Raw genomic sequence first — 26,984 nt, forward strand, 5'->3', positions numbered from 1 at the left:
TATAGATCCAGTCTGACGCCTGGGGATATTCTAAGGTAATGAATCTAACACTAACCTGTTTCTTTCAGATATGCCCTTCACTGGTGGAGCTGCCACTTTTTTAGGTCTGGCCTACGCAGAGCGCATGCATTGCATAGGAGGAGACCTCTTGAAATCGATTCACTTTGCGTGCACGCGTTGCATTGCTTTCAATGGCGTGCACGTTTGGCAATTCCCTTGCGGGAGCGAGCTTTGGCGACATCTGTTTGTAATTTACTTTAAAACAGTTGGTGCCCCTGCTCGCACCCACAAGGGAAACAGTTTGTGGGTCTGTTATTTTTATTTTTTTTGCTCGTTATTTATTTCCTCTGGCTTATTTGCCTCGCAGCTTGTTCCACTGCATACTGCGGTTTTAGTTTCACTTTTAGCCGATATTTGGTCGGCGTACTTTGAACTCAGCATCTCCTGCTTGCTACAAGATTGCTGTGCTTTATCTACCTTTATTTACTTTTCTGAGGATGAGCTCTTCCCAGTAGTGTTTCGGTTTTGTTTAATTTTTTAAGCTCGCCCGCTCCACGATCATCTCGCTTCATATTATTTATTTTAATGGTAGGGATGGAGCAGGTTCGCGCACTAATGTTCCCTGTCGTATATGTCTGTGATTTGCTTTGATTCCCGAATGATTACTTCCGAATGTGATGTCTGCACCTTTTCGGGCCACACATGGATAACCTGACTTTTACAATTACCTTATATTTGATGCCACGCACGGGTTTGTTTGTTTGTTGTTCTATATTAGACTGTGTTCTTTTGAAAAGTATATCTATGCGGAGGGATAGGAGCAGGATTCCATGGAGGACGTAGGAGAGAGCATATATGAAAATCAGCGGTTACAATGATGTATGCATATCGTTTACAAACGGCTATGATTAATTGTGACATGTACTGACTCTACGCCGCCCACCCTCCGGGATGTGGGCCCATATGGCTGTGTCTTATCCTGAATGTTACATGTGGCTAATCTCTGCTCTCTGTCTTTCTGAGAGGTTATGCTGAATTGCGCCTTCTATGTTTTGCGCAATAAATATATTTTTCAAAAAAAACCTCCCAGTGATTTTGATATGAAAATACAAACAAATGTGTTGGACTTGGCCTGTCTGGTAGGTCCGCCCCTGAAGTTTGGTGCTTAGTAGATGTGTCCGGGGAATGGTGATTCCCCCTCTGAGTGTGTGTGTGGTGAGAGAGACCTGCCTCCCATAGGAATGCATGGGGAATGTATGTGGCCCTGGTAGTTCCTGATGCGTGGGGGCGTGCCGGGTCGTGTTTGGTATGTGTGCGCTCGTGAGGGTGAATGCTACAAGATGATGTATGCAGCATGTGTGTGACTAGAAGGGAAGTGCCACTTCTAGACTTTGGTGCCTGTGTGCAGTAGGTGTGCTGGTGTATGATTGGCTGAAGCCGGCTGGGCCTTTCCCACCAGGCTGGCTCCACCCCCTAGGGTGCGTCCAGTGCCCCTGGCCTGGCCAGTAGCATGAAATTCCTTATAACCAGTTCTGGCTGGTTCTCTCCCTGCCTGCCCCTTTTGGAGACAAAGGGAGCTCCTGTATAAAAGGGGGGTGGGCCCTCTTCTCTCTCTCTTCTTCTTCCTGCTTGGGTCCCTACCTGGGTCGTGCTGCTGCGTGGGCTCAGGGTTGGCTGGCCTCCCTGGGCCCTGCTCTGCTCCTGAACGGCTGATGTTCCCCTTTCCCTTCTAGGAGCTGATGTGCTCCCCCTGAACTCCTGGACTGCCTATGGACCCTGATTTCTATGGCCCTAGCGCTTGAGAGCGTCTTCCTGCTATCCCAGCGCCCTGGGGGCGCTCATTCCTGCTTCTAGCGCTTGGGGAGCGTTTTTCCTGTTGTCTTAGCTCCTTGAGGCGCTTCCTCCCGGCTGCTAGCGCCATCCGTCTGTCCTAGCGCCTCGAGGCACTGCCGTTCTGATCCTAGCGCTGGGAGCGCCATTCTCCACCAGCCGGTGTCACCCGGCAATGGCCCTGTTCGTGTGAGGGGCCCGAGCCCCCAGCGAGTGCCTACCTCGCTTGCCCCCACCTCGCTGTATTTATCGAGCGAGCCCCGAGGCTCCTCGTTAATCCCCCTGGTATTCACCGCCGCAGCCCGGGACCCCTCGCGAGGCCCGCCTCCGGGCCGCGCTCTGATTGGCTGGCGGCCCGGGCTGGGCTGATGACGTTTCCCCGGGCCGCGCACTGATTGGCCGGCGGCCCGGGGAGCTGAAAGGACGACCGGAGAGAGCCGAGAAGGCAGGGGTCGGCGGGAGCCTACTCCGCGCCCCTGCGTCCCACCAAGGAGACTGCCGCTTCCCCCCCGGGGCCCCCCAGGAGCGAGAGGGTGGCCCGGAGAGCGGGAGAGACCGGCGCAACTGGCAGATGAGCGGTGAGTGCGCCGGAGGGGAGGCGGGGCATCGGAGCACATTGTCGGTGCTCGCCCCTCCCCTCCAGCGCGAGCCCACATGTGCCTGGAGACCCGCGGGCCCCCCAGTGATGCCGGGTTCCCCGAGGGGGGACCCCACCTGCCCGCAATCTTGTCCCTGAGCCCCGCGAGGCTCCGCCCAGAGGTCTCGAGCCCTGAGAGGCTCCACCATTGTTCTCGAGCCCTGAGAGGCTCCACCATTGTCCTCGAGCCCCGAGAGGCTCCGCTGTTGGCCCCAGTCCCTACGAGCCTGCGAGGCTCCGCCACTACCCTGTCCTAAGAGCCCCGAGAGGCTCCCCCCTCCATTGTCCCTTGCTGTCTCGAGCCTGCGAGGCTCCTACATGATGTCCCCATCATCCCCGGTTGCCCAGCACTTCGTGGGCAGCCGCCACGTTTAGGTTTGCCTTGGGCCCCTTGCAGCCCACTCAGGACACCGAGACTCTAAGGCGCCCTCGCCCCAGGACGGCCATCTGGCCTAGGGGGCGCTAATGACTATTATCAATGTGTTGCTGAGAATGATTATGTGTGGCCCTGCTGATGGGGGCCTCTGTTGTATGATGTACCTTGCCATTCCTTCCCCCCTGCATAACCTTGCCTCATGTATGTCTATACTGGTTAGAGTGAGTTCTATTGCTAGTCCTATGAGACCCCGGGGCGTGACGTATCCTAATGCTAAGCTCCGGGTGATTATGTGTTCTAGTCCTAGTCCGAGGTAGCTCCCAGTTGTTCTATGTCCTAGATGCTAACTCCATCATGTGCACCTTCCTGGCAGTGGTCCCTTGGCTCTGCTCTGTACCTCCTTCCCTGTAACCCCTGCCCGTGCCCCTGGCACCTTGTACAATGTGTGCTCCTATGTGCCCTGCTTAATACAAAGACTATTTTTATATATACTTTGCGTGGAGTTCCTTTTGTGGGAGGCCTGGGATGTTGCTGTTGGTGGGTGCGTGCGCAAATGCTTCACACGTCCTCCGAGATAGGCCTGACTGCCCGCGCCGCGTTACCTAGAGGGCGAGCAGGGGTCGACTTTACATAGGAGTGGTGGTCTCTGACTGGCTGTGGCGCAAGCCCTGGCCGGCCGGGGGTCCCATTTCCTACACTGGTGGCAGCGGTGGGATCCGGACTTGTGTTTGCGCAGTACCACAACGATAACTGGCCTCCCTACAAAACTCTGCATTGTAAATGGTCGCAAAGAAAGGAGATTATTGCTTTTAAGAGGTTACTTAAATGTCTGTTCTGTGAAAAATGTATTCTGGTACGCTATGGGTTAGGTGGCCCTAGCTCGGGAGGGTAGATCAACTCCCTAGTGCAATGGGTTTTTCTGGATTCACCAGAAGGGGGGGATCCAGTGGTGGCAGCGTAATTGTGTTCAATGTGCATGGTCCCTGTCCCTTCCCTGGAGTAATGATACCTGTGCCACATGGGTCGGGTCAGGTTGCTGAAAATGTCTGTTCTGTGGAAATGTTTAATGATTAATAGAAATACCCGTTCTGTGGAGAGTTTTTTAAGGTTACTTAAATGTCCGTTCTGTGGAAAAATGTGTGCGTATGCACTGTGAGTTAGGTGCCCCTAGCTTGGGAGGGTAAATCATCTCCCTAGTGTAATTTGGTTTTCTGGATTCACCAGGAGGGTGGGATCCAGTGGTGGTTGTGTAATTGTGTTCAAATGTGAAGGGTCCTTGTCCCTAGAGTAATGGTACCTGTGCCCCGAGGGTCGGGTTGAGGAATCAGGGGCGGTGGAAAACTGTCTGACCAGTCTAGGGGACGGTGTATGTATGAATGTTGAGGTGCACGGAGTAATGGAGTGTAAGTTCTCTGGGATGGGGAGCTTGCTGAATCACCGATAATCCTGTCCTTCCTTACCCCGCTGAATGTGTAAAACTGTCTTACCGGTCTAGGGGACGGTGTGTGGATGAATGTTGAGGTGCGCTGAGTAATGGAGTGTAAGTCCTCTGGGATGGGGAGCTTGCTGAAACAACGATAATCCTGTCCTTCCTTACCCCGTTGAATGTGGTTGACGCATCATGTGTTCCGTATCCCGCTGGATGCGTTTTAGGCGTCAGGTGTCGCCCTGGCTGAATTTATCTTAAGTGGTATCCCTGTTGTGTTCTAGGCGTCAGGTGTCGCCCTGGCTGAATGTATGTTAAGTTGTATCCCGGACAAGGAAGACCTGCTGGCGCGGCCGCGGCTTGCCTTGGGGAGAGCTGAACACTGAGACTCCTCTTGTTGCGTTTTAGGCGTCAGGTGTCGCCCTGGCTGAATTTATCTTAAGTGGTATCCCTGTTGTGTTCTAGGCGTCAGGTGTCGCCCTGGCTGAATGTATGTTAAGTTGTATCCCGGACAAGGAAGACCTGCTGGCGCGGCCGCGGCTTGCCTTGGGGAGAGCTGAACACTGAGACTACTCTTGTTGCGTTTTAGGCGTCAGGTGTCGCCCTGGCTGAATTTATCTTAAGTGGTATCCCTGTTGTGTTTTAGGCGTCAGGTGTCGCCCTGGCTGAATGTATGTTAAGTTGTATCCCGGACAAGGAAGACCTGCTGGCGCGGCCGCGGCTTGCCTTGGGGAGAGCTGAACGCTTAGTTCCCAGGTGGAAGACCAGTGGAGGGAGGAAGTTCCAAGACTGGTAGGAAAGTGTGTTCTGAGGGTGTTTCTCCTGGGAGAACGCGGAACCTCAGAAGTAGAGGTAGGGTGGGGCATTCTTGCCCGTGACCTCTGGCAAGCCTGAGGGTGCGGACCCTAGGTGGAAGGAACAGTGGTAGTCGTGGCTACCCTGAGAAAGGGAGTGGAGAAGGGCTATTGTGGGCCCGGGGTTACCACCCCCCACTTCGGATTAGCAGGGACCAGTGGTATCTGGATGGCTTAGGGCCTGGTCCTAGTCATGGACAACTCAGGAGTACCAGGTGGGTAGCCTGGTTGGGCCTATGTCTTCATTTTTTTTTGTTTTGTTTTGTTAATTTCTTTTTTTTTTAAACTTTTATTATTTTTAGTCTGTGTATGTCTATCGGTCCGGCGGTGCGGGCCGCGTCCAAATTCTATCGCCCTGCAGCAGGGAAGTCCATCACGGTAGTGATTGGTCTGCCCTGCGTTTGGGCTGGGAGGGGCATGTGTTGGACTTGGCCTGTCTGGTAGGTCCGCCCCTGAAGTTTGGTGCTTAGTAGATGTGTCCGGGGAATGGTGATTCCCCCTCTGAGTGTGTGTGTGGTGAGAGAGACCTGCCTCCCATAGGAATGCATGGGGAATGTATGTGGCCCTGGTAGTTCCTGATGCGTGGGGGCGTGCCGGGTCGTGTTTGGTATGTGTGCGCTCGTGAGGGTGAATGCTACAAGATGATGTATGCAGCATGTGTGTGACTAGAAGGGAAGTGCCACTTCTAGACTTTGGTGCCTGTGTGCAGTAGGTGTGCTGGTGTATGATTGGCTGAAGCCGGCTGGGCCTTTCCCACCAGGCTGGCTCCACCCCCTAGGGTGCGTCCAGTGCCCCTGGCCTGGCCAGTAGCATGAAATTCCTTATAACCAGTTCTGGCTGGTTCTCTCCCTGCCTGCCCCTTTTGGAGACAAAGGGAGCTCCTGTATAAAAGGGGGGTGGGCCCTCTTCTCTCTCTCTTCTTCTTCCTGCTTGGGTCCCTACCTGGGTCGTGCTGCTGCGTGGGCTCAGGGTTGGCTGGCCTCCCTGGGCCCTGCTCTGCTCCTGAACGGCTGATGTTCCCCTTTCCCTTCTAGGAGCTGATGTGCTCCCCCTGAACTCCTGGACTGCCTATGGACCCTGATTTCTATGGCCCTAGCGCTTGAGAGCGTCTTCCTGCTATCCCAGCGCCCTGGGGGCGCTCATTCCTGCTTCTAGCGCTTGGGGAGCGTTTTTCCTGTTGTCTTAGCTCCTTGAGGCGCTTCCTCCCGGCTGCTAGCGCCATCCGTCTGTCCTAGCGCCTCGAGGCACTGCCGTTCTGATCCTAGCGCTGGGAGCGCCATTCTCCACCAGCCGGTGTCACCCGGCAATGGCCCTGTTCGTGTGAGGGGCCCGAGCCCCCAGCGAGTGCCTACCTCGCTTGCCCCCACCTCGCTGTATTTATCGAGCGAGCCCCGAGGCTCCTCGTTAATCCCCCTGGTATTCACCGCCGCAGCCCGGGACCCCTCGCGAGGCCCGCCTCCGGGCCGCGCTCTGATTGGCTGGCGGCCCGGGCTGGGCTGATGACGTTTCCCCGGGCCGCGCACTGATTGGCCGGCGGCCCGGGGAGCTGAAAGGACGACCGGAGAGAGCCGAGAAGGCAGGGGTCGGCGGGAGCCTACTCCGCGCCCCTGCGTCCCACCAAGGAGACTGCCGCTTCCCCCCCGGGGCCCCCCAGGAGCGAGAGGGTGGCCCGGAGAGCGGGAGAGACCGGCGCAACTGGCAGATGAGCGGTGAGTGCGCCGGAGGGGAGGCGGGGCATCGGAGCACATTGTCGGTGCTCGCCCCTCCCCTCCAGCGCGAGCCCACATGTGCCTGGAGACCCGCGGGCCCCCCAGTGATGCCGGGTTCCCCGAGGGGGGACCCCACCTGCCCGCAATCTTGTCCCTGAGCCCCGCGAGGCTCCGCCCAGAGGTCTCGAGCCCTGAGAGGCTCCACCATTGTTCTCGAGCCCTGAGAGGCTCCACCATTGTCCTCGAGCCCCGAGAGGCTCCGCTGTTGGCCCCAGTCCCTACGAGCCTGCGAGGCTCCGCCACTACCCTGTCCTAAGAGCCCCGAGAGGCTCCCACGTGGCCCCTTCCTCCTTGAGCCCGAGGGGCTCCCCCCTCCATTGTCCCTTGCTGTCTCGAGCCTGCGAGGCTCCTACATGATGTCCCCATCATCCCCGGTTGCCCAGCACTTCGTGGGCAGCCGCCACGTTTAGGTTTGCCTTGGGCCCCTTGCAGCCCACTCAGGACACCGAGACTCTAAGGCGCCCTCGCCCCAGGACGGCCATCTGGCCTAGGGGGCGCTAATGACTATTATCAATGTGTTGCTGAGAATGATTATGTGTGGCCCTGCTGATGGGGGCCTCTGTTGTATGATGTACCTTGCCATTCCTTCCCCCCTGCATAACCTTGCCTCATGTATGTCTATACTGGTTAGAGTGAGTTCTATTGCTAGTCCTATGAGACCCCGGGGCGTGACGTATCCTAATGCTAAGCTCCGGGTGATTATGTGTTCTAGTCCTAGTCCGAGGTAGCTCCCAGTTGTTCTATGTCCTAGATGCTAACTCCATCATGTGCACCTTCCTGGCAGTGGTCCCTTGGCTCTGCTCTGTACCTCCTTCCCTGTAACCCCTGCCCGTGCCCCTGGCACCTTGTACAATGTGTGCTCCTATGTGCCCTGCTTAATACAAAGACTATTTTTATATATACTTTGCGTGGAGTTCCTTTTGTGGGAGGCCTGGGATGTTGCTGTTGGTGGGTGCGTGCGCAAATGCTTCACACGTCCTCCGAGATAGGCCTGACTGCCCGCGCCGCGTTACCTAGAGGGCGAGCAGGGGTCGACTTTACATAGGAGTGGTGGTCTCTGACTGGCTGTGGCGCAAGCCCTGGCCGGCCGGGGGTCCCATTTCCTACAAAATGCATACCGGTATTTTTTATGTTCACATGCGTTTCTGAGGTGCAGGTAAGTAACAACAAACTACTCTGTAGCCTTTGCGTGCTTCCTTTCTTCAGCTGGTCATTTCACTGTGCTTGAGAATGCGGCTTGAAATACCCCAGCAGGATGACTAAATAAATGGGACTAACCAAGCTACACCCCATAAACTCCTCTGATGTTTATTGAGTGTACTATGGTTAGGAAATTAGAGCCACAAATGCCTCTTGAACAAATCGTTTATCACATGGGGAGAGGAGTTGGCCTAACGGCTAGGGCGCACGACCTCGGACCTGGGGATCTGGGTTCGAGCCACGGTAACGACCCCAAAACCTCCTGTTATTCTGGTCAAATCACTTAATCTCCCCGTGTCTAAAATGAATGTGTGTCCTCATGTAACGTAACTGGTGCTATTTATAGCGCTTTTAAACCCGATTCGGTTTGGGTCTAGTTCGCGCTATATAAAACTCTGCACAAAAAAAACATGCTGCATCTGCTTGTCACATTAATTTTCCACAAGTTTTGAGTGACCGAGGAACAATTTTAATGTTGTCAAATACAATTGTGAACATATACCTATAAGCTGTAGGAAAATGCTGGCAGTATAAATTGCTTAGTTTTTGGTGAGTCTCAACACACGTTTTTTTTTAATCTTGTCATCACCATTTGTTAACTAGAGTTTAGTTATTTTTTTTAATCTGCTTTTTAGAAACGCTGCAAACTGAAGCACTATGCTCGACATTGAATTTCCTGCTCAGGTTCTGATGTTTGCTTAGCCTGGAATGCAGGACATCATAAAAAGCAGAATGCAAGCCCTTAGAAGCATAGCTTTTTCTAATGCTACTTGACGCTGATGCAATCCTCAGCAGTATTGTTTTATTTTTCTTTCTGATAAAATATTCAACTGCATCATGGGCATAGCATTGGCATAGCCAATAAGTCTCACCTTTGGGACCTTATAAGTGTTTAGCCAAAGGCGAGACCTATTGGCTATGCCAATGCTTGTTCAATGTTGACATTGGCTCCCAAAATCATAATTTATGACGAATATATCAGAAACAACTTTCGAAGATTAACCGTGGAGAACAGCAGCCACAGTAGTTAAACAGCATTGTTAGCGGATGCCCTGAAACTACAGAAACAAGGTTGCTTACACCAATCAATCATCCAGGAATGGGTACACATGCATATTTCTGAACTGCATATGTGCTTCCTCTACTGATAAGTATTTTGTAAACACCCTTGGTACCAAAAAGATTTAGAAGCTTAAAACCAGACATGACAATATTTTGCGCATACATAAATTTGTAGGTGTTTGCACTGCTTCGGATACATCAGAAGTTGACGTGTTGGAAGTTGCACATCACCAGAAACTTGTCTCCTTTGACTACTTCTATCTTCGTTTCCTTAATTTTACAAACAACGACTTATTCATGCTCCTCCTCATCATCATCTTAAAAACTCAATTTAAGAGTCACCTTAGCAATGTCATTCTATTACTTCGTTGTCCGTCCCCTTGTTTTTCTCCCTCTATCAATTGTAATGAGGGGAGTGGCCAAGATAGCAGCAAGGTAGGACGCTCTGCTCCGTCGCAGACCCGTAGCAACATCCTAGCCAAATCCACAAGTAGTGGCATGCATGGAGCACCCGGAATCTGGACTCAGGTGATGCTGGCGAAAGCTGAGCGACCGGACCTCCCTGCGTGAGTCCTGTACCGAGGCACAGGCGACGATGTCATGACCAGGAGAAGATGGAGGCCCGAAACGATAGATCGGAGACCAATCCTACCTGCAACAGATCAGGCTGAGTGTCCTGCTTGCAGAGTGGATGACAATCGGCAAGGGCTTCAGAGGGCCTGTACTGAGCACAGTGAATCGGCGGAGTTGAGAAATAGCGGAGACGGGTCATGCCCGGTGGTGCGGCTGGTTCTCGCCATGGCTTGGGCCGGGCACCTACGGACGCCCACAGCCTTGCGACCTAGCACGAGCCCCAGAAGTGCTCCCTGAAACTACCCGGAAATTGGCACATTCGACACTGGAGTCCCGGTCCTGCCACCCCCAAGGTGAGGAAAACTGACGGGTGGATAGAGGAGGCAGAGGCGATCCGCTCGCGTTTAGGCCTTGAGACCTGAGTGCTGGCGTGTAGGGAGGCTAGCAAAGGAGAAAGACAGCAGTGTGGAGTTCTAAACCGAGCGCGTTACTCCCCAGGCGAGGGGCCCTTTCCCAGACCCCCCCAGCTGGTGTGTTTAAAAGAACAGTCATCATCACTAGTGGCAAACGCAAGATCAAAGTGGCAGTAACACTCCCCTTGACTGGGAGGACGGAGACGTGCCAAGGCCTCTGGGGGGGGGGGGGGGGGGGGGGGGCCCTTGGGGCATCATTAAGGTTCCTACTGCTTCTAGGGGTCCGTGAACAATTAGGGATATCCGGAGGGGGGAGCAGACTCCACCTCAGCATCAAACAGCTAGCCTGTGACACCACAGCATCAGAAAGAGGCGGGACTCAGCCACGGACCAACGGTGGCACCCTGTGAGGCTAGAGCGAAATTGAAACTCAGTGGCCCTGGGACTTGGGCTTCCGGAGCGGCGAGTGGCACACATCTGGTGGCTTATTACCCTTGCATGGATGCGATGAGACCCAGAAACCTTGTGCTAGAACACATAGAAGTTTAGGCCCAAAAGGACGAGCCTGGCGACCCAGTGCTTGGCCCCCCAGAGCCATTAGAAAAGCAACCTTAAGAAACAGAACAATGTCCACCAGTCGGATGAAGAAGGATCGATCTCTTAAAGACATGATCATGCGTGCTCCCGGCAGCGGCACAACCGACGGTACCGCCCCTGGGGAGACTTCCCGCACACAAACCGAAAGCCCAACAGAAGAACCAGTGACACGTGCTGTCTTGGAGTCCCTCTTCACAGTGCTACTGGAGGACCTTTAGACAGTTAAGAAAGACCTCACGCAAGAGATCAAAGGGACCAGAAGAGATGTGGACACTCTCGGGGAAAGAGTTGCAGCCCTGGAAGACAAAGGTGATAGTCGAGACATGGAGGTGGAAGCCCTACAGCAGGAGGTCCTCCGACTCCAAGATCAACATATAGACCTGCATGCAGGAACAACATTAGGATATTAGGAATCGCTGCCAAAACAGAGAGGAAGCATCTTCGGCTTTGTGAGAGATTGCTTTAATCATGTGCTCGGTAACCCTCTCGGTACAGAACTTAAACTGGACAGAGCACTCAGAGTTGGCCCGCCTTGCTTCAACACCCCTCCCGGCAGACATTTTAGTCTGTGTGCACGACTTCCAAACCAAAGAGATATTGAGCAAAGCGAGGACACTGCATCCTATCACATTCAGAGACCAAACCCCGTCACTATATTAAGATCACGCCTCGCTCACACTACAAAAACAAAGGTGTTCCGTCCAGTCACTACACATCTCAGCAAACAAGATATTGCTCACTCCTTCAGGCTTATTTTTCATTAGGGTGGCAATCTCCAACAGATACGCTTCCTCTCTGAGGCCTGCCGGTTGGTGGGACTGTGACCGTCGGAAGGAAACAGGGATGGGGGAGCCTTGCCCCCCGGCCAGGGTGAACAGAAACCTTGATGGCGACCACAAGGCTCCGGGCGAACGCCGCAAAGTCCGGACGGGGCGTAGATTGTGAAGGGCCAACAGGAGGCACTGGAGTCTATCCCGGCAACATAGGCAAAGACTGCGGATGTATAGGCTTAACAAGAGTGCTCATGTCCCTCAGAGAGCCGAGGGCGGGCGTCGGCAGATTGGCCACAATATTGACCCCATGTTTACTCCCTGACGGCAAAGACTGGCCAAAGGACTGATTATGCACATTCTATTAGTTCAGCTAGTTGTTTTTGTTATATGGTTTTCAAGGGTTACTTTTGGGGTCCTTCATTCAACTAACATTTTCATCACAGGGCAAGACGTAGGGGATCAGAGTACCACCCCCCACGGAGGTATAGAACTGCCTGCGCAACCAGTTCCCGGGGTCTACTCAATAAACATGCTGTTTATCCTAAATAATGCAGCCTACTAATCTTAGAATTCTCACCCTCAATGGCAGGGGACTGAACAATCCGGTAAAGCGCAGAGCAATAACATATTTAAAAAGCAAAAAGGAAGACGTATGTCTCTTGCAGGAAACCCTCCTCCTATCCAAAGACTGCCACAGGCTCAGGGCTCGTGCGTTCCCCATTCAACTGTTCTCTTCGTGGCCTACCAAATCAGCGGGGGGGCCATTTTGGTGTCCCAAACCTTCAGGGGTAAAGTGGTACAGAAAGAGGACAACATTAAAGGAAGGCCCCTCACCTACAGATTCACAATGGGGGATCACACACTGATTATAGGGTCGATACATGCACCGAATGAGGGACAAGAGAAATTCCTTCACATGGCAATTTCGGAGGAACTGGCCACGGACAAGCGTAAAATCCTACTGGGGGATCTCAATTTGGGTTTTAACAATACCCTAGACAGGTCTGCGCAACGACATGGACATGCTGCTGCCTTGTCCACACAGGGTCAACCAGATTGAGGGGCGGATAGATTTCTAGAGGACTGCTCGCCCTCACGCCAGGGAATATTCCTTTTTCTCTAAGCACATAAAACATATGCCAGGCTTGACTATCTCATAGGCACTGAAGACCTCCACACACTTGCAGTGGACACAGAGATACTCGCAGTCACTCTCTCAGGTCACTCTCTGGTGGCGGTTACACTGTTGTTTCCCCCAATGCAACCCCCTTTCAGACAGTGGCCCTTTGGGATACGCTTCTGCAACGCCCAGAGGTGGTGACACAAATTTACCGCTTTCTAGGGGAATATCTCCTACACAATGACACCCCAGAAATACGCACGGCAACACTAGGGGAGGTACTAAAAATGGTTATTCTGGGTGAATTCATTGTGATATCTGCTGCAGCTTACGCACTACGGAAGGATAAAGGAGAGGGTCTCTCCCAGCAGATAAGAGAACTAGGGCAGATTCACCAGAGGATGGGCGCGCCCAAAATGTGGCACCAACTCTCTGCGTTGAGATCACAATTAGCAGCGATCGATCTAGATCGAGCAGAGTACGCAGCCCTTCATCTACTTCACTCTTTTTACGTTGGGGGGGGGGGGCATAGGTGTGGCTGCCTTCTAGCAGATAAAATACTTGAGAACCGGCAGAGGCAAGGTGTCAAGGTGATACATGACCAGGACGGGTGTATAGTGTCGGAGGAAAGCCAAAGCCTTTCAAGATTATTATGCACACCTCTATCTGGGCCAAACACTGGATAGTGCAGAGAGCGACAGGTACCTGCTAGATGTGCAGTCGAAAACATTGACCCATGAGCAAACCGGACAAATAGATGGTGAAATCCGGATTGAGGAGGTGATTGTGGCATTCTCCCGATTAAAACGTGCTTAATCCCCAGGCCCAGATGGCTTTACCTCAGTCTTTTGCAAAACATTTTGTCCAGTAGTGGCACCACTCCTGAAATGGCTCTTTAACACGTTCTCAAAGCCCATTGCGATCCCAACTTCAATGTTGGAGGCCGCAGTTATAGTTATCCCCAAACCTGGGAAAGACAAAAAATACTGTAGTTCGTTTAGACCCATCCCAATTCAAAATGTAGACCTGAAATTATTTATAGGAATACTGGCCCACAGGCTGAGCACACACATGTTCGTCCTAATTGACCCCGAGCAGGTAGGCTTCATCCCTCATAGGCAGACAAGCGATAATACCTAAAGGGTTCTCCACATCATAGAGAAGGCATCCAGAGGATGAGGACCCAGATACTAAATTGTTATCGTCTTCCCACTGCAAAAGTTAGAGTTAATGGCCACACATTGGCCTGGTTTTAGATAGGAAGGGGTACGAGACAGGGGTGGCCCCTATCACCCCTCCTGTTCGCGCTATATATGGAGCCACTAGCGCAGAAAATCCGCACACACCCAGGCATCTCCGGGGTGCCATGTGGGGGAGATAGACACACCATAATTCTCTATGCAGATGACGTCCTGGTGACACTTGACGACCCAGACACCTCCCTGGGTGCTTTTACCGAGACACTGGATTTCTTTGGCAGGACCTCAGGCGTCAAAGTAAATGTAGAGAAGTCTGTGGCACTCAGTATCTCCCTACCACCCCCAGTGGTGGAACAGCTTCAGAAACAACACCCTTTACAGTGTTCCCACAGCACCATTCCATATTTGAAAATCCTGCTTGCCCCAACCACACAAGCCACTGCCAACATCAATAACATAACCTCTGTAGGCAAACATGTGCCGCTATCCAAAGGTGGAAACACCACCCGATCTCGTGGCTTGGCAGAGTAGTCGCTATTAAAATGATGGTTCTTCCCAAGATCCTGTACTTATTCCAGACCCTACCCCTGCACGATCCATAAGATGCAGACAGAAATGATGCAGCTCATTTGGCAGGGCCGGAAACCTCGGATGAAAAAAAGCCATTAGTTTCCTCCCGCCTTGCGAAGGACGGCTGGGTATCCCTGACCGCCAATTGTACTTTTACGCAGCGCTTCGGAGTGACCTAGTGGAATGGAACAGTGTTGAATCAGAGAAGCACTGGCTGTTTCAGGACAGGGCAGTGGCCGGAACATCACTTCAGAAGGTCCCCTTCCTCAAGAAGCTGCACAGACCCCGAAACCTGTACCTGACCCCCATTCCGCAAACAACAATGGTGGCGTGGGATCAGACCAGCACAAGACAACCTGACAACTTTCCCATCCTCCTGACTCCTCTAAACGACAATTCGGAGTTCCAGCCAAGGGTGAGAGAGGCTCGGCTTACAAGGTAGCACAGCTCTGAGTGCCGCGCTCTGGGTCATCTTTTCGACAAGGAAGGAGTGCTCCCTTTCTTGCGAGTCAAAACTGTCTACAGGATTCCAGAGACTGAGCGACTAAGCTATTTGCAACTCCCGGCACTGGGTAATACAGCCATAAAATAGGTCCAGCACGCACAGACACCTTCTAATATGAGAAATGGCTTCTGTCCAAGTCCTCAGATAAGAAACTAATCCCAGAACTCTACACCCTGTTGAACACACGAAACAAGCATGTGCACAACATGGCAAGGGTCAGGTGGGAAAAAGACATAGGGAGGACACTGAGTGACAAGGAATGGGAAGGGATATACTATAGAGCCAGGCACACAGCTACAAACACAGGCCTGACAGAAAGGCTAACAAAAGTAACCACCTACTGGTATTACAACCTAGCGAGGATACACAAGGTTAACCCTGCACGGAGCGCACACTGCTGGCAGGCTTGTGGGGAACCCTGGAGCATTTATTATGGGACTGTCAGCGACTATAGCACTACTAGACTCAAGTGCATAATGAAACCGACGTACACCTAGATACCCAACTACCAAGGTCCCTCGCATATATACTCTTGGGGGTCCCTAACCCCCTTACGAACCCGTTGAAATCTAGAAAGGGGCGTCTGATGGACAGGCCCTAGGGGCGGCAAAGCAGAATGTTCTCACCTACTGGGGGATTCCACAGATTCCTACTAACACGGGCTGGTTCCTACAGTTGTGGCACAGTCTAGAAAAATAAAAGATAAAGCTCACGATGTCCGAGTAAGGCTCGGCCTTTAGAAACATGTGGCAACCATTCTTATCTCTGCTATCACAAGAATTCCGAGAGTTCACCTGCCCCAAATACCTGCGCCTATTATGCTTGCCTGAGACGGCTGCACCCCTAACTCCGGAGCAGAATTAATTGGCAGTACCGCCAACATTGACTCCCAAGAGATAACATGAAGGTGAATTGAGGGAGGGTGGCGGGAGGGGTGGGTTTGGGGTTAGTTCGCCTAGTTGACCTTTGCTTAATGGTACAGTAGGCAGGGCTCGTTCAGCCACGAAAATACATGGTCCACAATTGGCACTGTTTGCTTATTTCTATACAAATGCAATAAAAAGATTTGAACTATATTAATTGTGACAAATGTGATGTTATGTTATGTTAATAAAATGTATAAAAGAGCACGAATACCTAATGGTGTCTTGGCGCTTAGGACCACAATAACCTGATGTACGCCTAGCCCCGGAATAGCCAGGTTTTCAAATTTCTCCTGAAGCCAGTTAAGGAACTAGCGTTCCTGAGATCAAATGGAAGAGAATTCCAGAGTTTAGATGTTCCGTAGTAAAAGCCATGGCCACCCCAGTGGGAGGTCCGAACTCTAGGCAATGGGAAAAGTTTCACGCCTGTCGACCGAAGAAGTCTAGTAGGTTGGTACCAAGCAAAAAGATTCTGTAAAAACGCCGGACCAGAATGATTCAATGCCTTATAGACAAGACAAAACGCCTTGAATTTAATGCGCTGAGGTACCGGCAGTCAATGAAGACTGCGAATGTCATTGGAAACAGTTTTGTGCCTGGGGAGATTGAACAGTATACGTGCTGCTGAATTTTGCACCATCTGGAGCTTCTTTAGACACTGCTTCTGGGCATTCAGATACAGCCCATTACATTAGTCCAATTTTGATTGAATGACAGAGCATTAGTCTGTTGTCAATCAGTACCCCTAGATTTTTTACTTTCGCCACAGGATTGGGGGGGGGGGGGCATCCATCTCTGCCGGCCACCACAGATTACTCCAAGAGGGCTGCATATTGCCAAAAAGCAAAACTTCCATTTTATCGGAGTTAAGTTTGAGGCAATGAGTAGTCATCCAATTGTTGATTGCACTCATGCCGTTTTTAAACTGCTGAAAGGGAGAGGTTTGATGTTTATTGGCTGCTACCACAATCTGGGGTTCATCGGCATAAGATGTCTAACTAAATCCAAATTCTCGGATCAATGGGGCCAGTTCGGAGACATAAAAACAAGATTACCCCTGCACACTCTTAGTAAGAACAAACAGTCAAAAAGTTTTGACTACTGGTGAGCATGGACAAAGCTTAGCAATTCAACAATTGATAATTGATACATCTAGGAGTCTCTCGGGTGTTGGGTGGTGTCTTTAATGTTCGTAACAGATAAACCAGCCGACACGTGTTTCGTCGCGTTAAGGGACAATAATCCAGCGACTCCTCCGGGCTACACAAGCTATAGGCAAGAATAGGAAGTCGCTCTATCGGTGATAATTCCAACCTGACAGGGCTCTGGACTTTTAGGTGAAGGTAGTGTAGTCGAATGTCAATTCTAGTTTGGATGGTGCGGATGGGCCATCACCACCCCCTTTTGTACCGCTTTGTTCGCCATAAGTTGGCAGGGTATGCCCAGACGTGAGTCCCTTGCTCACTTTGTCACTGGATTCAAGCAAGCCGGGCTGAAGACGGCTGAAATGCCAGAAACCGATCCTCGGAAGCTTGATTCCGGTCCAGGGAAGGCATGGCTTGGCGGTTCAGGCCCTTTTGTACCGCTTTTTTCACCATAAGTTGGCAGGGTATGCCTAGACGTGAGTCCCTTGCTCACTTTGCCATTGGATTCAAGCAAGCCGGGCTGAAGACGGCTGAAATGCCAGAAACCGATCCTCGGAAGCTTGATTCCGGTCCAGGGAAGGCATGGCTTGGCGGTTCAGGCTGGACTGTTCCCATGAGGCACAGGGCCAGACTGATTTGCATACGGCCATGTCTGAACTGGGCTGGCAGAGTGGGCTAAAGAACGGTGATGGATTAAACCCAGATCTCTTGACTGGGTGTGAGTGTTTGATTGGTTCAGATGCTCCGTCCATCACCGCCCCCTTTTGTACCGCTGGGCTCTGCCAAGGAGCAGCCAAGACGGGATAGCTGCCGCCTGGAAAAAGATAGAATCCCCAGACATAACTCAATGGCACGCAAGGTTGTGGCAGGCACGAACCTAGGAGCGTATGAGTGAAATTTACAGGGCCGAATTAAAAAAAATTGAATTTGAATGGGGCCCCTTTGTAGAATTCCTGTCCAGCGGTTTCCCACTGACAACTGTCCCACGAGAGTCAGGGCGCTCCTTTTGTTTAAATTTTAAACTGACCCCACAAGTCCATGTGAAACCTCCGCAAAACAAGACTACATACTCCGGACACCCGAGACCACGCACACTCCAAGTATTTCACTTTACCCCGTCACAATTTATTTAAACCCTCTTTTCCCATTGTACCTCGACCCTGGGTTCCCCTATCCCCAATGCTAAAACGAGAGAAATAACAAAGCTGTACTCCACTAGGAAAATAGCAGTGGAGGGATTGGGGGTAGATAAATGGATAATCGATAGAGAGGGTATGTTTTTATTATTGTTATCCTCTTTATTTGTTGTATCATTCAATAATGTAGACGTGCAGGTAATACATGAAGATAGAATCGGATAACTTGGCAGAATTTGTATCTGGTAATAGATAACTGAAAGCATTATCCGAATGTATAAAGAGGATGTACTACCATGCTTGTTGATTGATGCTTTGTAACCTCAATAGCAACAAGTTTGATTTAAACAAAAAATGATAGGCTTGGAGGTTTTAGCCAAAGTCAAAATACTCTTGGGGACATTTCTGGATAGGTGGACGAGCTGCTGCTGCTAAGCATCAGAAGTCATGACTTGTTGAGAATGAGCAGAATGCCTCTTCAACTGCAGATGGTTCTGTGTGAATCCTGAAACCCTAATCCTGCAACACCAACTTTGATATACATGTGTCATTGGGATCCAGGTGGAACACCACTGAATAATATGCTCTCCGTTTGCTTATATTTTGGTGATTTTTAGTAAAAAGTGGTGCAAGGCTAATACCAAGTGCTATTATAGTTTCCTGAGACACAATGTTTTCTAACACCTCAGGCATAAATTTTAAACATATCACTCGCTTGACCCAAATGAATAAAATGTACAGTTCTGATGTAATTCTAGTGACCTGTGAATATTGTCAACTACCAAAAATGTAGATGTCCATTTTGCTGAAAACATCTTGCTCTCTAACAAATATTGCTGAAACTTCAATGGTTATGAATTTAACACCCAGTGACATCTACATCCTCTTCTATGTTCAGGCTCTGAGGAATGTTTAAAAATGGTAATTAACCCAAAGATTATTCTATCTTTCAGTCCCATTGAACATAGCCTTCCAAAACTGATGGCAAAAAATGCAATCTACAGATAAATTGTAATGCTGTGTGTCATTGCTGTTTTGGGCTCCTCATCATTGTGAGTTATAAAGACTTGTTCTATTGTTGCACAATCCTTAAATGGAGGGATACTCCTGAACATGTAAATCTAGAAAAGATTCAATCTGCAAAATCGCCTACTTTAAGTTATCATTCCATGCTGCACTACACTTAGCCTACCGTCAACTTTGACCAATGTCTTACTGTTTATCGAAACTCAACGGTGCTCAACAGTTGACCATAATTAACAATTCGATGTTCATCCAATGTTGACTAATTGTCAAAAATGACTTACTATTCACAACAACGCCAACAAGCATTGGCCTACTGCTGAAATGCCATCAACATTAGATTGGCTTTAAGATTAGCTTTCTGTTGGCCTACAATCAACATTGTCCTACCACAGACAAAGACTTAATGTTGACCTACTGTGACCACTGGGCCTACTGGCATAAAGCTAGCCTATCGTCAATAGAAACCTACTGCAGATCTACCATCAACATAGACCTGCTCTCTCTGCCCAACCTCAACGCAGGCCTAGTATTTGGACTACTGATCCCTTGCCATCAAACAACTGGCATACTGCAGGCATGGTGTGAAAACTGGACTACTGATTGCACATTATCAACATTTATTGGCTGATGACCGTCCACTACTAATGACAACTGTTTACACCACTGAGCAGGATACACTAGTCTGCTATCAACCTGCACTGCTATAGACCTACTCTTGAGTCCAGACTTCAATGGCCCAACTTCGAAAAAAAGGCCTACTTTTGACATAACATTGACAAGAATCTGTTGCAAAAGTATTACAATGTGAACATTTAAAAAATAAACGATGAGTAAAAGAAACTTTTAAAAATAGACCTCACAAAAATTATAGTCCATATTTATATAGGTTAGTAAAAATACTTGAGATAATTTAGTGCATATTCTAGAAAGTTTGCAACACAACTTGTACTGGGGAATGGCGTAAACAGCATGTAATGGAGAGGGAGATATTGAGAAAAATAATTTAAAGCCATTTTTGCGCAGTTTATTTAATAACAAACGAAGAACATTTTTTGTATTTATTTTTTTTTTAGAGTTTTTCAAGGCAGAAGACAGGACAATGCTCGAAACACAAATAATGCATCTTCAGTTTGCGCTAAAATATTTCTTGTCTTTCAAAGTTATTCCTAGATAGGAGTTCTTTCTTAAAACCTCCATCACAAAAGTTAAAACTTTAGAACCGAAACAGAACGAGTTATACACGTTTCCCAGCGGTTTCCCAATATATTTTTCCCACCCCTGGTGCAAAACCCTTTCTGTAATATGGACTGGGGCAAAATATATTTGCTCCATTCCATATTACATAAGCAGCAAAATGGAATTGACCTTTGTTTTTTTCCTTAGACTGTGTACTCTGGCCCATAGTAAAAGTGATCCATTACAAATGTAGATCTGTTTTCCAGCTTCTTCTTTCCATAACAAAGCTTTGAATGGAATGGGCAATACGTAATACATTAACATACAAAGATCTAGCATCTTAATGCCTGGGATTGAAGAAAATGAATCTGTGGAGTTCTAAAGGCAAAAAGAACTCACTAGGTCTCCTGCTCTGTTTACAACCTTCTTTTTGCCCATTCCTTGGCACTTCCTTACTACTCTCTTCAGACACACCACTGACCAATTTGAACTACTCAAATCCCTCCCAAAGCCACAGTTCCCAGAGGCTCTTCCTCACTTGTTCTCCTAAATCAACAGTTCCTCCTTTCTTTTAATCTAAGGTCACTGCATGTGACAAGTCACTTCTAAGCCTCGCCTGGCCTCCTAATCTCAACCTCTAATGAAGACTGCATTCCTCATACCCTCTACAGCTGTCTTATTTGCTTCACATCTTTTTTTCTCTTCAAAATCATCTTCTCCTCTCCCTCGCTCTGAACCTGCCTCCAACTTTGAGTCCATGAGAAATATTCCCTTCAATCCTCATCCTCTGAACGGCAATCTCCACCCTACGTTTATCCTCCGATCATTTGCCGTGCCCTGTCAGTCCACAATCATGGGTCTTCCTCTGGTCGCCATTCAGGCCAACCGAGAACCTTGTTCCTCTTCTGTCCCTAGGATAATTCTTTACCAGTCACATTTGCATGTGCCTGGGCAAAAGAGACATGTAGGAATACAGAAACTTGGGCAAGAAAGACATCCTTTTCTTTTTACCCATGCTGATTTTTTCTCTACCTTTCCGTTCCTCCCCACTCCTTTTACACAGCCCTCTCCTGCTTTCTCTCTGACCTCAGCTTCCCAGCTTTCACCCAGGAAATCCCCTCCTGTCTAGCCTCTTTCCCAGGCCCCTCCTCTTCCAACTCTTTTCCAGGCCTTCCTTTAGTACCTTGGGTTTCTTAGCTTTGGGTGCTTTGGGCCTCCGCTCTTTCCGAGGTTTCTCGCTTTTAGAAGTGCTCAGACCAGCACTGCTCAGGCCAGGTTCAGGAGCCAGGTACTCAGTGGGGAACTGGGCGTAAGGTGGTGATGTCATCTGGAGAGAAGGAGGAAGGAAAAAAAAAAGCAAAGCAAAAAAGGGGATGGAAGGGAACAGCAACAAAAAGATGACAGATGAAGCATACATGCATATGATAAGCAATGAAGACAAGGGTCAATCTACCCTCTGCCCTATTAATTTTTTGTGATAAGCCATCTACAGCATTCAAGAGAGTATATATATGTAAAGCTATATTTACGTTTTTGTTTTGGTTTACACGCACACATACCCCCCACACTGTACCCTGCACTCCTGGACTACTTTTGAGGCCCAGACTAAAACAGTAGAAGCATTGCACTCTTTCAGGGCGGGCACATTTGACGAATGTAAACTTCTCTCACACTAATGCTCTGAGGAATCAATGAAATCCAGCAGACTGACAGACGCTCATCACACACAGCAATCACAGGAAGTATGTAAAACTAGCAGGTACAGGACTTCTGGTCCCATCTTATTATGTAAACCCAAATCAAATACAAGGAAAACGTTTTGAAGCAATAATAAATCAACAGCTTGTGTGGCATTACTCCAGACACATGAATCCATTAAGTGAACATGCATACTGGCCAAAGAACATAATCAGAATATAGCCTCCACTGAAACAATAAGCACTACAACAGGGAAATAGTGCATAAACCCAACTCTCCTAAAGCCATGCACAAAACAAAGATAGCCGTCCTTTCAGCCAAGAAGCCGAGTTGGAGTATGACACAAGAACAACAATAGCTGGCCTTCCCCTACCAGAACGAGATGGACCGACTGCAGTACAAACGTCCCTCCATTTACTTACTGCAGCAATTTTTGGTACGGACTGGTAAAAACATGGCCACCCTTCTTCCTAGGAGCTATGCTGAAAAGAAATTCTGAAAGAGATTCTGGTCCAAGGATGGCCTCTTCTGAATGGTTTTGGAAACTAATACTAATATAGATGCTCCTCCTTAAATGTAATCATGTTGGACACTCACTCAGGTTTGGCTGCTCTTCCTTCTTTGACGCCACCGTGAACACTGGGTTTGGCACACATTCCGCAATGAAGCTATGACGGACACCTAGTGACTACAAACACAGCTATCCTTTCTAAAAGGAAATTATGATAAACACAGATACTGGTGCACTCACCACAAGGCTCAATAAATCCGAAAAATGGTACTAGTCCTGCAGGTCGCTCATTCACTTTGGCAGCAATAAAAATGCCTTTAAATCTTGTGATCTTGTCACATTTGCTCCGTTTTTAAAGAAAGAGGACAAAAGTTAGTTTGTCTTCCTACTTGCCAGAAAGGGCGAGTAGGAACTAAAAATAGCTTGTCCTCATTATTTCTACCTCGCTAATGCGAGCGGGCGAGTGGATTTCTCGAGCCCGGCACCACCACCTCCTGCAGCCAGACTGGGAGGGTTAGTGTATGCTGCTGGGTCTATTTGGCCTCTCAGGGAAGAAGGAAGGAAAGACAGGAGAAAAGTAGAGCACAAAAGGAATAGGGAAGGATACTGAGATGCAGAAAGGCAGTGAGAAGGAAAGGAGGGGTGGCAATAAGGAAGGAAGGATAGGATGAGAAGGAATAACTTAGAAGGGGAGGGAGATAGGAATGGAAAGGCAGGGGGAAAAGGAAAAAGTATAGGAGGGATGGAATGGCCAACCATGAGAAAGGGAGAAGAGTAATGAAGTAAGGGAGAAAAAGAGGAATAAAGGAAGGAGAGAAAATGGGGATGGATGGAGAGACCAATGGGTAAAGAAGGGAAGGAAAGGATTTGAACTAAAATAATGAAAGGAAGTGGAAGGAGGTATGAAATGTAGTTAAGTAAAAGGAATTAGAGGAGGATGGAAGAAGAACATGGAAAGGAAGAAGCAAGGAAAGGTAAGTAAAGGGAAGGGGAGGAGGAACAAGGAAGACTAAGCAAAGGAGAGGAAGACAAGGAAAATTTGATTTATTATTTCTAGAGCGCCAAATTGCCCATGGGCGTCTTGGCGCTGTATCCGATGTGAAAGAAAATCTGGCCATGCATGCTTTGTCTAGGCATTAAAAAGCCAAGTTTTTAAGGCTTTCCTGAAGTGCATCAAAGAGGGGCTGCCTTTTATTGTGATGGGTAAGAGATTCCAATCCTTGGCAGTCCGATGTATTAACCACATGGCTGCTGGGCGTTTTCCCCCCCTGTGCTGGAAAATGCCATTTTAGTGGCACCATGACGAGCTCAGCTCGTCATCAGCACACGACACCTTTTGGTGATGACGAGCTGAGCTCGTCATCAGCATCGAAAGGGTTAAGCTTCTCTCTCCCCACCTTGCCTGCTTAATTTTGGGGATTTGCAGGGTTTTTAAGTGAACTGACCTCAGATTTCTAGCCAGTACATACCATTTCATGTGGGTTCTTAGGAACTGTGGTCCCGTCCCATGTATAGCTTTATAAGCCAGACACAATGATTTAAACCGGATTATTTTCCCCATGGGGAGCCAGTGAAGACTACTAAGTCTATGACCAACTGGTTCAGATCTAGGAACTTTGAGCACCAGCCTAGCTGCTGCATTCTTCAGCCACTGGAGCTTTGCAAGGTGTTGGACTTGTATTCCTGAATATAAGGCATTGCCATAATCTAATCTGGCCAGGGCCAGTGCAGTCACCAATGTTTTACATGAATCTTGAGGAATATATGGGGTATACTCTTTTGATCATTTTCAATATATATAAATGGTTGATGAGAGGTTATTTATTTGGTCATTAAGAGGAAGTTTATTATCGAAAATGACTTCCGAATTTCTAGCCTTGTTCACAGGTTTTGGACAGTCACCCAGACTATCCGGCCCCCATCTGGGCGACCAGAAATCTGCCCCAGCTCCTAAAAGCATAACCTCAGTTTTGTCCCCATTTAGCTTCAGGCAGTTTGACTGCATCCATCGACCGACCTGAGTCATGCATTCATTGAAGCGTGCAGCTGTTTCTTCAACTCAGCCTGTAACTGACACCACTATTTGGGTGTCATCAACGTATGACACTGGCATAAACCCAAAATGCCTAATAATTTCCGCCAAGGGGGAAACAAATATTTAAAAAGTGTGGGGCTCGGGGGGCGTGGCTTGCAGCCGAGCATGGCAGCAGCATAGAGGCGGAGCTCCGCGAGTAGGGCGGCCGTCTCCAACAATCCGAACATCTATCTGGTGATTTTCAAGCCTCTAAAGGAAGATCCCGGGACCAACTGCAGAAGAACCGGTACTGATCCATGACCGGGTGCGGGCGGTGCGAGGAACATCCAGTTGTGGCCTAAACAACGTCGGTGAGCCCCGCGCTGTGTTATTCGGAGAAGCCGGGCGGAAGTTCATACGGCCCGGGAAGAGTCCACTGGAAGTTCCCTTGGCCGTGACAAATGAAGGCGGCAGCGGAGGTGAGAGACGGCGAAATCCGGGAGCTGGTGTTGCAGCTGCAGAAGATTTGAGCACTGCGTAGGAGAAATCGGCGGAAGGGAGGACGAGTGGCGGCGAGGCCAGACTGCGGGACACGGCGACGCGAACAGTGGAGCACGTGTGCGTGAAACCGCCGGCACTGGGGGAGACGCACCAGCAGCAGCTTCCAGGTACAACGAAAATACATACAGGCGGTGAGACGGCGGAAGGGTACAGCCACGACCACACACTGTCCCGGAGGCGGCATAGCGTGACGCACAAGGCTCTAAATGGGGCAAGATCGACATTGAGTGCCTGTGAGGATACCTTAGCGATAACACATCTGGCCCATACCAAAGCATCCTGACACACCAAGGGCACCCGCAAAGCGGCGAGGCAGCGGGAGACCACGGAGGCATAAGGTACAGCGCTAGAACCGGCAACAAGGGACAGCCGAGACGCTAACAGGAGCAGGAGCAGGATCTCCCTAAATACATGAAAGGGAAAACCCACTAGTATACAGTCCGGCCTCACCTGTGCGCAAGTGTACGATCTGACAGAGGCTGGCCTCCCCTAGCTTGAAAGGCGGACGCAGGTGGAACAATCCGTCAGGAGCGTTATAAGCAGCAACACCACAAAGGACCCCACAAGTGATAAAGGCAGTCCACCCGAGTACTGTAGAACACGTGGTGCGGCGACCAACGCCAACTGAGGTCGGAACAAGTGTGGTACAGTCTAATCGGGGCCCGTATAAGATTGGAGAGGGCCCTACCCCTCGCCCCATCTCTTCCCCCGCCCCTGAAGACGGTGAACTACTTTGGTGGAAGAAAGGCCCTGCGCTAAACATCATGGCGGGCAGGGGCGCAAAGGGCAACACGGCGCAGGCCCGCCTAGACAAATTCGCCTACGACAAAGCTAGCTCACCTCATGCAGAGTCAAGGACATCCTCAGGAAGGCAAACAGACGGACACGGGGGTAAAAAAGTAACATTGGAAGATGTTATGGAGGCACTGACACAAGTACAGGCCACTGTGGGTTCGATATCCACTGAAGTTACCCTGATACGCGCAGACTTTCACAAAATGTTCGAACGTGTGAAATCACTTGAAGTGGTCACAAAATCGTTAGTGGAAGATGTGGCGGAGTTACAGACAGCGATGGAGAAGATGACGGCAGAGAATAAATCCCTGAAAGACAAACTGGACGACCAGGAAGGACGCTCGAGGAGGAATAACGTCCGAATTCTTGGGGTTCCGGAGTCTGAAGGTACAAGAGCGACAGACCCATATGTGGAAGACCTGATCAAAACGAAACTACAGCCTAAAGGCCTGTCCACTTTCTTCTCAGTCGAAAGGGCACACAGAGTCCCGGGAGGACGACCAAAACTGGGTGCAGCGCCAAGACCCATACTGGCGAGACTCTTCAACTTCCGCGACAGGGACGCAATCCTCCAAGCGGCGAGGGTGTCCCCTCCCCATCCCCCCAGCATCGAACTTCAGAACTCTACACTTGCCTTTTTCCCGGACTACACGGCAGAAGATGCCCGTCGCCGGAGAACTTTTCTAGACATAAAGAAGGAGCTAAGGGCGAAAGAAATGCCATATTCAATGTTATTCCCGGCTAGATTGCGGGTGGTAGCGGACAATAAAACCTGGTTTTTCGATACACCTGACGTGGCCCGAGACTGGTTGGATGGGTGGAGAACGGCCAATCAACCACGCCGTTCGAAAAGAGGTCCACATGGTCAGCGACCCGAAGGTAGCTTAGGATCACAAATGTCAGTGCCTGAAGAGGGGGAGCACTCGCCGACGAGAGACGATCTCACCGACGAAACCGGAACAGGACGATAATCACCCGGTACTTACCTGCTAATTGATGGACATGATACCTGCGGGCGGACTGCTTCTGGACACTGGGCTAAGGGACTCCGAAGAGGGAATGAGGGGGCGCCGACTCTGGTGGGTCCTTCGCCCC

At 49.9% G+C, this 26,984-nt stretch overlaps 1 protein-coding gene across 5 annotated transcripts in view; it reads right to left on the reverse strand.

Annotated features, from left to right (window-relative positions):
* Positions 1-26,984, reverse strand: part of INO80E (INO80 complex subunit E) — a 258,774-nt gene that overhangs the window by 42,134 nt on the left and 189,656 nt on the right. For 3 of the 5 annotated variants that reach the window (XM_086932094.1, XM_086932096.1, XM_086932095.1), the window contains exon 7: positions 21,494-21,637. The exons of the other annotated variants lie outside the window; for them this stretch is intronic. In XM_086932094.1, coding sequence (XP_086788220.1) covers positions 21,494-21,637 — 144 coding nt within the window. The remainder of the gene's footprint in view (positions 1-21,493; positions 21,638-26,984) is intronic. 5 annotated transcript variants of the gene reach the window in all.

Source organism: Lissotriton vulgaris, chromosome 7 (genome assembly GCF_964263255.1).
Source record: "Lissotriton vulgaris chromosome 7, aLisVul1.2, whole genome shotgun sequence".
In the NCBI taxonomy this organism is placed as follows: domain Eukaryota; kingdom Metazoa; phylum Chordata; class Amphibia; order Caudata; family Salamandridae; genus Lissotriton; species Lissotriton vulgaris.